The 12,416-nt window shown below is 40.1% G+C and overlaps 1 protein-coding gene across 1 annotated transcript in view; it reads right to left on the bottom strand.

The window, feature by feature from the left end:
• The window catches only part of LOC149311734 (sodium- and chloride-dependent GABA transporter 2-like), a 61,481-nt gene that overhangs the window by 33,073 nt on the left and 15,992 nt on the right, over positions 1 to 12,416 (bottom strand). The window contains exons 2-5 of the mRNA XM_089527801.1: positions 10,635 to 10,909; positions 5,158 to 5,292; positions 1,513 to 1,653; positions 740 to 824 (exon numbers count right to left, since the gene is read on the bottom strand). Of these exons, the coding sequence (XP_089383927.1) occupies positions 740 to 824; positions 1,513 to 1,653; positions 5,158 to 5,292; positions 10,635 to 10,842 (569 nt within the window). The 5' untranslated portion in view covers positions 10,843 to 10,909. The remainder of the gene's footprint in view (positions 1 to 739; positions 825 to 1,512; positions 1,654 to 5,157; positions 5,293 to 10,634; positions 10,910 to 12,416) is intronic.

Here is a 12,416-nt window from a genome sequence, read left to right as displayed (position 1 = left end):
TTGAAACATCACCAGACATTTTTCGGACTTATCAGGTATCCTCTTTTCCTCTCACCAGGCATATTAGGCTTTTCCACATCTAACATTCTAACACAGAACAGTTGACAGAACAGAGTGCTTTCCTGATAAACCTCACACCTCAGTAGAGAGTGGCAGCCATTCCCTGACCAAAAGTAAAAATACTTTAGTCCTGTTAGGCCTTTTCTGCTCCTCCAAAAGATAGGGAGATGGCACTCTAATATTTCCAGGAACCCAAACCCAGCTCTTGTTCTCTGTTCACAGTTTTCCTCAAAGTGTCATGTTTTCTTCATACAGGGGTTTGGATGAAAACATCAATTCGCAACATTCCCCAGTTTGGTCCTGTTCTGAGAAGCCACTGGCTTATTTTTTTTTAGTTCCCATAACCAAAAGATCTCATCTAGTTTATCTAATAAAGGATAGGATAGGCCAGAGTGAGTCAGCAGGTCTTTTATTGGAAACAGGGATTCAAACCTCTCATGTCAACTCCTGCAAGTTTATAACAGTATAAAAGATGCCTTTTACCAACTCATGTCATTGGCTTATCTAGCTCAATGTGGTAGCCTCAGACACAAAAGGTCCATCTCAAAGACTGCTATTTGAGATGCCAGGATCTACAGATGGACAGAACCAGGGTCAAGACATCAACAGAATAAAAACACATGTGGATTGCCATTACTGTAGAAAGTGAAGCTCCTAGAGAGGGGGGAACATCACTTACTCCCAGAACTCAATGACAGGAGAGGTAGCATTTTCTGCAGTCAAATTTAGAGAAGTATTTCTCTTCTGTAATTCCACACAATTCTCTGCAAGACAAAGATCAGGGATATAGTATAAAATACAGCTAGTGACAGATGGTGGCTTCCATGCGATATCATTAGGACAATGAATCTGTTCCAGGTTTGTAAAGGATGTATCCAAGATCCTGAACTAATTGGGAGACAGAATTCAGGACCTTGGAAAGCTCTTTTGAGTCTATCACTGATTATTGAGTCACCCTCCCATCAGGAAACTCATGCAAATGGATAACAATCCAGTTCTCTTTGCCTATTAAAAGAGTGACACAGGATCTCTCCAAGACAAGTTTGATTTTCCATTATTGCTTCAGCACTCATGACCAATTGAAGAATTACCACCAGTTCTAGATGGTTTCTCCCATGGTGGCAATGTTGCAAATGCTAATGCTAAATTAGGTTAGCCAACTGCAGCAGCTTGCTGCTCTGTGAATCATAGAAGAGTGCAAAGCAATTCAGCTTCTATTCACATGCCAAAAGTGAGCAGCAGGAAAAAAAATATTAAGGATTAATGCAGAAAGTGGAGCATGACCTCCAGGCAAGTTGGTAGGGAGAAAAGAAAGTTGTTAGGTTGATTTTCCTGGCTGGGGTTAGGAGCTAAAAATGTGTGGGGGGTATTACTCTACTGATGATGTAGAAGGTTTCTCAGTACAAACTAATCCTAAACTAAACATCATACAGAAAGAAGCACTCCAGTTACCTGTATTCCATTCATGGTCACAGCTGCCCCATGGAAGATTTATGGTAAATGAGCTGAAGAGGTAAAACAAGGCCCAAGCCAGGACTATAATATAATAGAAATTCAGGAGTACCAGAATCACCTGGGAAGCATAACCAATTCCTGCACAGAGGGATAAAGAGGTGGAAAAAGAAAAAGTGGGAGATCAATAGTGATCACTTAACTTAGTAAAATGTTATTGTTGCACTAAAGAAGTGCTTTGTCAGTGTAAAGAACTTTTCAAATCCTACTATTCCTCTTTACCACTGAAAACAGAATAATCAGTAGTTAGCAATGAAGACATATGTATTTTAGTATTTTATGCTAGCTGCTATTGCTACTAGGCAGAGTGAAGCAACTGCCTCTGGTAGTAGATGCTGCAAGGAGACAGGGATGGTCTTCCAGATGCTTCATACGAACTTTCCAGCTGTTTTCCTCTGTTGAAGGACAGACTTGTGTATAGTACACAACATCCTGCCCCCAACAATTAGCTAGCTGCCCTTGTTGGATCATGGAGAACATTATTCCATGGCCAATATTAAAGAAAGTTCCCACTGCCATTCTACAGACAACCAACACACACCCCATCCTAGAATTTTAAATTTTCCTAGAAAAATAAGCTGATGACCCCATTTCTTCATTGCTTTTCACTTGTCTAGATTGTATCCCTCATTTTTAATGAATCAGTTACAAAATATCCCTTATTTTTGAATTTTCATCTGACAGCCCCTATCCCAATGAAGAGGTAGAGAGAGGAAGTCTTTGATTTATAGCCAACATAAAAGTTTGATTAATAAAATTTAGGCTTAGAGGTGCATTTTCAAAGAAATTAAACTGCAGGACAAACAGAGCTGTGATAAGCATCCATCCCATGCTGGCTTGCCTTCGACTTACACAGTTTTCTCCAGCCTAGCAATCTTTTCTTGCAATCAGACTAATAAACATTCTTCCACTCTCCATCACAGAAGCTAATGTTTTTTCCCAGCTTATATACAATATGTTTTTCTCCATAGTATGAATTTACTATAATTTGCAAATTTCTTCATATTCTGGAGAGAGAAAATATTATTTTAAAAAATAGAAAGTGTGAGAAGCTAGAAGTGACAGATTTTGTCATCCAGGATGAAGTCCTTTTAGATTTTAAGTCCTTAAAATATGTATTTTAATTTCTCTGTATCCACCTGTTTTAGTGATTACTGTACTATTACTATTTTTCATTTAGTTTGCATTGTTTTGTAACTGGTCGTTGGAAGGTAAACATGCACTAAATCTGATATTCTGATCACTGAGGCATGCACCTGTGGAAAAAAAATCAGAGGGAAGGAAAATCCAGTTTATTTCTGGGAAAATGTGTTTCCTTCAACGTCCAGTTTGATATTCATACACCACAAGAAATGCGAGAAGGGTTGTTCAAAATATGTGAGACCTTAAAACCACAAACATAATGTGAATACAGGAAGGTGTTAAGCTAAAGCTCTACTAAATGTACCAATTCATGCAGTGTTGACATCTACATACAGCTACTGGCAATTCCAGCTGAATTTTATGGATACCTTAAAACAGATATGTATTTCCCCATCCTGTCAACAAACACTAATAAATACTGTTAATCACACTTACCTATTATTTTAATTCTTTGTGAGATTTCACTGTAACCATTGTGCAAAGAATGGTAAATCAAGGGGATATTAAGTTGGTCAGAACTCACTTGCTCTGTCCATTTCTTTGAAACTAAAGCATAACTGCCTTATTCTGAACCTAGCCCTTTTCACTAAGCTGAAAACTGAGGAATCAGTGAGTTGGTTTAAACCATGCTTTAAATGTTAGTTTAAACCAAATGACTTTTTAAAAACTTCTTTTTAAAATTATTATTTATTCATATATATTGACTATTATTACTATTTTCAAAACTTCTTACTAAAACAACAAGGACTATTTAAATTTAAACATTTTAATTTTAACAGCTTAGTGACAGATGTTAACTGTTAGACCAGTATCCAGTATCTGCTGCTTCTTTTTAATCATTTGGAAGAAATTCCACTGACAAATCCTTCACTTTAACATACATTCAGCCAAAACAACTTGCTTTAAAACAGGATTTTTAGAACAATTATTATTTAAGTTAGTGGTGATCACATCTAAACTGCATTTTGCTACTTAATTTTCTGAATTAGCCTTGTATTGGTGTAGTCCTATGCTACGCTACCAACTTGTTGATATAGTTCCCCAAAGACAGCAGTTGGGAAATCCTCCTGTGTAGGGAATTCCCAGTTTTCTTGTTACAAGGAAATTCCCCTGGTATTATTCCACATCCTTGATGCTTGTGGTCTTCATTTGAGGGAGCTGAACCAATGCAGTGATATGAGTGGAAGGAAGGGAGACTTGGGAGCTCAACAGAGCACCCCAATAGAGGTAAAAATATGAGAGCAGAAAAGAAGACAGAGCCAAATGCAAGAAATGTGGGGATGAGTTGGAATTAAAGCAATAATGCAAATAAAGCTAGTTTAAACAAAACAGGGGGGGTTGTTTTTTGGTTTTGTGCTTCAAATCTGGTTTGTTTCAAACCTTGGGAATCAGTAATTTAGTTTAAAATATCAGAATTCCCCCCCCCCCTTTGCCCAGAGATGCATAAATACAGGCTGACCATAACATCGTAGCAGAGACAGGTGTCACAGCAATCAGATTTGTCCATCCGGTATCTTCTGTCTCCCTGTGTTAATCTGAAACATTTTGGCTACATATACTTGTTAATAATAAGACAGGTGTTGGTAGACATTGGAGGACAATGGTCTGTAAGCATAAGGAAGTCAGAAGAGCAGGGTTCAGGGTCTCTTTTGAGAGGACAGAACTACATTATGAAAGATGGCAGCTGCATGTCATTCTCCATCCCCACTGTTGCTCCAGTCCTTTCGAAATATTAAGATCAACTTATCCAGTGTCTTGGCATCCTTATGACAAACATTTCCCCCCACTTTCACCCAGCAGCAGCTAATGAGAGCTTGAAAATATGACTTCTTAGACTATGACAATGGCCATGTTGACTGGGGAGATTGTGAGCATTTCAGTCTAAAAAGTAACTAGTTACTAGTTAGAAGCTCAGTAGCTGTTTGTTCTGTAGAGAACAACTTGGATAATGTGCAACAAAATGGGTGAATGTGGACTTTTGACAATATATGGACCATCTTCTCATGCTAGGCTGGGAAACAGTACCCTGGGAGGAAAGAGTGTAAAGCCCCTAATGCATATTATTCTACCCAAATTGTGACTGGGGTTTTTGCAAATATTACTGAAAAAAACAACTCAGACACACTAAATACTTACATACATTTAATACATGAATTCAAAGACATAGCTGTGTTAGTCTTGGAAATCAGTATGCAAAGGGATCTTACAGCACCTTTCCACTCCATCAAATGCATCTGACGAAGTAGGCTCAAGTCTACGAAAGCTTATCCTATCAACTTCTATCTTTCAGTCAATCTGCAAAATCCCTTTGCATACTTTTAATGCCAGTTTGGTGCTGGAAAAGAGAGAAATGAGTTCACCAGCCTCACCATTGCATATGTCATTTCATAAAGGTCAAGCTTTCAGGATGGAAGATTGGTCCCACCATCATATCTGACTCACCTTCAAAGAGAGGACACAACCTCCTCCAAGATGTCACCCCTCCTTGGCTGGTGTACTGCCCAAGCGCTGTCTCCAGGAAGAATACTGGAATCCCACAGGTGAAAAGAAAGATGAGGTAGGGGATGAAGAAGGCACCTGCGAGTGCAGAAAGACATGAATGTGTTAGAGTAGGGCAGGGAAACAGATGAGCTTCCGTAGGTTGATGAGCTGCCACCCTCATCGTTCCTTGCTATTGGTTACACTGAGTAGGGATGTTGGGAACTGCAGTCCAACCACATCAGGAAGACCACACTTTCCTTAGCCCAGTGTTATAAGATAAGAATCCATCATGATGAACCCAAAGGCAAGCGGGACTTATAGCACATTCCTATACATGTTCACCCAGAAGAAAATCCCACTGACTTCAGCTGGAAGGTAATTAAATATAGGATTACAGTCTTATTTTATTTACTGCATTGTTGAAAAAGCAAACATGTTTTCTTGGTAGTAATACTATTAATATAGTGCTGGCAAAAAAAATTAACAAAAGACTTAGAAATTCTCCAGCACTAAATCAGGTTTGCTTAAGTATATCACCACTAGGAATAATAGTTGATATTTAAATAGTAGTCTCTGCTGTTTAAAGCATTTCTCATAACTTAATAATATTTACAGCCAAAGCCCCCCAACTATCCTTGTCTGACAAAAACAATTCCAAATAATCCTGTCATCACTTTTTGAGCTCATTTTAAAATGTCCCTATTTCTCTCTCCTCCTCCTCCTCCTCCTCCTACAACAGGAAAATTACATAAAAATAGTCCAAAAGGCAACCAGGAGTGGCATGACATCATTTCCAGTCACTCAAAATGGTGGCTGTGGTGGTACCCTGCAGCCGAGAAGGAGCCCAAACTCAGGTGGTGAGGTCCTCCCTACAGCAAGAGGGAAACCAGCAATGGCAAGACTTCATGGAGAAGTATTTGAATACCACCTCCCTAGACTTCTTGGAATGTAACTATGGGCCTGAGCAGACAGGTCAAAATAAAGCTGCTTTGGGCCACTTTGGGGGTATGCTGTTTAAATGATGCATGGGTCCTAAAGGTTCGAAAGCTGTGCCAACGCCACACTCAGTCCTAAAGACTGGAGCACAGCTTCTGGCCTCTTAAGATGTCTGTGTCATTTAAACAGCATACCTCCTGAGTGACCTGAGGCAGCTTTATTTTGGCCTGTCTGTTCAGGGTGTATGGTACTGTAACTGTGCAGTGTGAATAGACTGTACTTGCTGCAATGAATTGTTGAGTGTGAAGGGAAGTGGGTGGCAGAGGTTGAATATTTGGCTCCCTTCCTCTTAGCAAGTAATAAAGGAGTTTGTCTTGTGAAGTCCAATAGTAGAAAGTGGACCATTATTGTTCTCCTGCATTACTTTCGGTCCTAGGTCTGTCCCTATCAAGTCATCAATCAAATCATTAACATAACAGCATTTTATGTAAAAAAAATTGCCTTTAGATTTTTTATGTTATGTATGTTTGTGTGTTTGTTATGTTCACTTTTTGTGGAATTTTTGTTTATAATATAATAAAAACATTAATATTTTATTTATCATAGCTGCGAGATCCTTTACTGAAGATGTGTTTGTGAGCATTAAGGCTTCAAAGTCTTTCAGTGGTCTATCAAAGAATGTGGTTAATCTTTGGCATAACATGGGATCTAAAAACCCTTCTCTTCAGTGTGAACACAAACATGGGGAAACTCTTAAAGTTATTTATAAATGGTAGCCAATGCCAATCTACCACATCACAAATCTGTTAAAAGATACATAGGGTATATGTGGTGGGAATATGATTAAGTATATTTGAGGTTTTTACCTCCCACAAAAGTAAAACTCTTTCATTTGGACTACAACTGGCATGTTTTACCTATACAGCACCTGCAGGTTTTTAACAGTACGGGTACTTCTTGAGAAAGCCAAGCGGCAATTAGCTTTGCACAGGACAGGGGCAGCCTGGATCTCAAGGGAAGTTATCTTTTTGTTTGTAATGGAGTTGAAATTTTATTACCTGTCTTTTATTGTACCTTCTGAGCAGAGAGTCTCATCTTCTGGCACCATCTCTTGTTTCATTTTGGATTGTCTCATCATAGGGTTTTCAAATTCAAAGTCTTCAGGCATGCTTTACCATTGCTGCCATCTGCACAGTACTAACAAGTGACCTTGGGCACGTCACACCCTCTCAGCCCCAGGGGAAGCCCATGGGAAACCCTTTCAACAAATCTTACCAAGAAAACCCTGTGATAGGTTCAGTTTAGGGTCATCATATGTTGGAAATAACTTGAAGGTACACAACAACAAATACCAACAAATAAAATAATGAAATATTAAATACAAATTAGCTAGTCACGGGAGTTTCCAACACACTGACGATATCAAGAATTATTTTGTAAATCCTGAAGGCATACATTTGCAGCTTTCCATGTAAAGATGCATATCTTCCAACTATTCTGATTGGGCAGGGATAGTCCCAATGACTCCTCTCAGGACAGTTAATGGGAATGGATCAGTTGCTAACAGATCTGTACACAAGCAGTAATAGTGGTATAACTACAACCCAGGGCAAGACAACGTATAACAAAAACTAATAGGGCAGAAGAGATTCTCTTCATCTGTAATACTTCCCTTAATTAATTACAGGCAGTGATGAGAGCAGGAGGATAGCTTGTGAAAAATTAGGCTTCTGTCTTCCCTCCCCACTGAAGCTGGAATATATGGCTCAAATATGGCTGGAGTTGTCGGATAAAAGTCCCAATTGGCACCAATTTAATAGTGATGTCACCAGTATTGAGTTATGTCCCTCAATAGGTGCCCATGATACCAGTGAAGCTACCAGTCTCACAGCAAAAAGGCTTTAGGGAAAGAAAATTAGTTTCCAACACCTTTTGTTAAGATGTTGTTGGTTTTTTTGTGGCTGTTGTTGCTTTGGTTTTGTTGCTAAACATTCCTTTTTCTCACAGCAGGAGCACTTTCTGGGGAATCTGGAAACAATGTGTAATAATGTAGTAATGCAATTGTTCCCATGCCACCTGTGGGCTAAATTGCCACACCTCAGGAAAAGGCCCCAGTCTTCTTTATTGGCATTTTAAAAAAATCAAGTCAAGGAAATGTCTCCTCTGTCTATAGTTCATCTCGAGGTGTTCATCTCCAGCAGCTACACTGAGATAAAAATTACAGCAGGATTTTAAAATAAAAAAAACTATATAAAATGAATAGCTGTTTTCTTCAGATTAAATAATCCATTGTTTTTGCAGCATTTTAAGAACATGCTTCTTTTAAAATACCTCCCCCCCCAAAAAAAAAAAGTTCCAGAGCAGTGATCTGCCACAGTTGCCCCCCCCCCCCCCCAATCTCCTAGTGCCAAAAACTACAGAGACCAAATTGGGAATTATTCTCCCTGTTTTGTATTTGATAAGTAGTTTCTTAATCTGACTTTCTGGAAGACTGTAGGAAAAGGGTTAAAGGAACTTGTTACACATACAGTTCTTGGGGAGTAGGTAATGAACTCTGGTCTGAAATCTCTTGGATTTGCCTTACAGGCCCACCTAAACCGCTTTCCCATCCTGACAGCATGAAGGGGATTAACTAGTTAGCTACTCTCATGCCAACTTTTGTTTTGTTTCTCTTCTACTTGAGAATGTTATGCTTGAGGTACAATTAGAGGGGACATTTCTTCCTTTTATTTTTGTGAATCTGGAGTTTTCCTAAACTTGTGCTGAGGTCTCTCTGCTTTTTCAAAACTCGGAAAAGTTCAGGGTTTCCCCCCCGACAATAACATCCAAAATTCCCCCAACAGGCACAGTCAGTGGCTCTGCTAGACGGGCAAGCAGTGTCTAGGAGCTCTCGCTCTTCAAGAATAATATTTCATACCCACCAACTGTCCTGACTTGGTAAGGACAGACCTGAGGAAGCATCTATCATCCCACTTTTTCAGCTGCTTTTAAAACATCCTGGTCTTTCTCACCTCCTCCCACTTTCCCCCATTGTCCTCAGCATATTTCAATAGCTGCAAACATTTCAAAGTGCAAAAGCTGTTTGCACGCAGTTAACTCAGTAGGAGGAGAGAAGGGGGCAAAATCCTGCCCTTCCCATTCAATGGTTAGTAGCTTTCCCCCAAATGCTTCAACAAAGTACTTTGAGATTTTGATCTAGCAGTAACCCTGATAGGAAATCTTTTGCTTTTCCTCCCAAATATTTTCTCAAAACAAATCCAACAAATCTAAAACAAATACTCACCATCACTTCCCAATGCTTCAGTCCATAATCAGAAAACTCTATACATTAGTTATGTTAAGGATTTTTTTTTTTAAAGGAGTTGCGGAGATTACAGTAGGAATGGGAAGCAGGTGGGGTTGGATTGTAGTTCCCATCACTCTTCAAAACTGGCTATGCAACAGGGGCAACTAGTTATTTCTATGCTACTGAGAAAGTGAATCTGCTCTGCATTTTAGTCAAAAACTTAAGAGCACTTTAAAGGTGCTAAACCCTATCCTCAATGTAGGTTCTGCAGCTTGGGCAACATACTCAATGTTTGGATTGAAACTCAACGTGGATTCACCTCCCCACTGACATGGAAGCTATCAGCCATCATGGCTATGCTGGCTGTAGCTGATGGGAGTTACAGTCCAACAATCTCTGGATGGCCACATGTTCTCTATCCCTGAATCACAAACCACCTCCTTCCACAGTTTTCTAGTAATGAATAAATGGCTGATCATAAGCCTTTCCAGTGTACTGAGGTCACTAAGACAGAATAGAGCATGGATGGCTTAGTGCAAATTCTTCTCTTTTGCCATAATCTACCTGATAGGATTGTTGTGAAGGTAAAGAATGATGAACACTGCAAGGAAATTTGGATGTTTGGGGAAAGAACTTTTGCAGGCACTTAACATTCTCCCCCCAAGTAGACAAAACTGCAGAGTGTAAACCTGAGTGTTTCAAGTGCTCTTTGGTTCAATGGGGAAGAGTGTCACTTAATTAAATTAACAAGCTGGAACACGTCCAGAGAAGGGTGACCAAGGTGATCAAAGGTTTGGAAATCAAGACTGATGAGGAACAGCTTACATTTAACTTGGAGAAAAGAAGGCTGAAAGGTGACATGACAGCTATCTTTAAGTAGCGGAAGGAATGTCATGTAGAAGGTGGAGCAAGCTTGATTTCTGCTGCTCCAGAGACTAGAACATGAACCAAGAGAGATTCCACCTCTTACGAGGAACCTCTTTACCGTGAGAACTGTTTGACAGTGGAATGGGCTGCCTGGGAGAAGTGAACTCTCCATCTTTGAAGGTTTTGAAACAGCTTGGATGGACAAATTTCTGGAGTGCTTTAGTTGTGTATTCCTGCACAGCAGTGAGTTGGATTAGATGGCCTGTGTGGCCCCTTCCAGCTCCAAGATGCTATGATTCTATGATCCCATGAGTGCCAAGCATTGAAAACAAGGAAGAATTTCACTTACCGCCACCATTCTTGTAACAAAGGTAAGGGAATCGCCAGACATTCCCCAAACCAATGATTTCCCCAGCCACAGACAGCACATATTCTAGTTTGTTGTTCCAGTGGCCTCGCTCTAACATTTGATCTGCTGCCTCTTTTTTCTTCTTCTCCCCAGTGGCTTGTGCAGGTATTTCTCCATTGAGAACGGCCCCAGGGACTCGGTAATCCATTCCACCTTTAGAAGATCAGTGCCGTGTTTCCCCCCCACTGTTACCACTTGCAACAATCAAAGTCAAGCTGGAAGAGAAGTGAGAGACAAACTCAGGGACACACGCAAAAGTTCACACCACAGTTGCCCTTACTTACAACAGCAGGAGATGTTGACGTTCCTGGTGCACAAGATGTACCCATAGACTTGACTGAGGTAGGAGGTGTTTACTTTGGATTAGAAGAACACTGACAGCTTAATTTTTTAAAGAGAGAGTCATTGCAAAATGTTCTGGTCTCTCACAGAGCATCCTTTCAGCCAGAGTTCACTGATGTTTTGAATGCCACCAGTTATTTTGTTTATTTACTTCCCCCCTCCATTTTAATTTATTTCACTTGTCAAAACAATTCAGTGCAAATACCACAATCCAGCTTCTTTTGAGAACAGGGAGACCAGAAACATGAGCTTCAGTGTGCTTCTCAGGGCTGTGGCTGCTCTACAGCTTGTGGAAATTGTTTTTGGATTACAACTCCCAGAACCCCTGAGATGCTCACCATGGTCTCTGGGAGATTCTGGGAGTTGTAGTCCAAAAGTAGCTTCTCCAAGCTCCGTTCCTGTTGCTGGGCTATCTTCTTCCCAGACTTATAGGACCAGCCCATTAATATCCTCATTGCTGCAGCCCCATAGCAAACGTTTCTGCAGTGCAGCATCCTATAAAATGCAGATTTTGAAGAATGGCAGTTTCCAGATGTCCCACCCAGCATAGCCAGTGGTGAGGAATACTGGGAACTGCAGTTGAATAACATCTAGAATGCTACACAAGACGCACCTCTACTATATAGTTTGGGACTGAGAGACCTAGTCAACCTGAAAAACTACATGACCCATATCAGCCTTCCCATACACTGAGATCACCTTCAGAAACCTACCTCTAGGTGTGTTTCTTGTTTATTTACTTAATAATGTTAAAATATTATATAGAACATCTTTATGCCAAATAACTGGAAATCCACTGCAATAAACAAGTTAAAATTTAAGGCAGGGCAGATGGTGGCACAACAAAAAGCTCTCTCAGCGGTAGCACCCTGAACATGCAACTCTCTCCCAAGGAGGGGTTTAGCATCAGACAACCACTTCTTTAAGACTTCTGGAACAATTTTTATTGCTGCCTTTTATTATATCATTTTAGATATAGTTTTTAATTATGCACCCCTCCCTAACTGAAAGGTTGAAATTTTATGTTACACGGTACCCCACAGGAGTGGCCTAGATATTCCAAAGGCACAAGATCCTGTCCGATCCTGGAAGCTAAGCAGGGGCAGCTCTGGTTAGTTCTTGAGTGAGAAACTTCCAACAAATATTGGATGTATTCACTGCCTAAGAAAACCCTATGAAATTCAAGGGGTCACCATAAGTTGACACGCAATTTGAAGGCACATACACACACACACACACAAAGAGGAGTGGGAAACTAAACTGTTTGAAGGGTTCAATATAAAACTTTTAAATAATTTGATTTGGATTTCCTGCTTGGCAGGGGGTTGGACTGGATGGCCCTTGTGGTCTCTTCCAACTCTATGATTCTATGATTCTATG

Source organism: Sceloporus occidentalis, unplaced genomic scaffold (genome assembly GCF_023333645.1).
Source record: "Sceloporus occidentalis isolate IW3139 unplaced genomic scaffold, rSceOcc1.0.p SCAF_5, whole genome shotgun sequence".
In the NCBI taxonomy this organism is placed as follows: Eukaryota; Metazoa; Chordata; class Lepidosauria; order Squamata; family Phrynosomatidae; genus Sceloporus; species Sceloporus occidentalis.
Note: the sequence above shows the minus strand (reverse complement) of the source record. Positions and strands in the feature narration are given on the sequence as shown.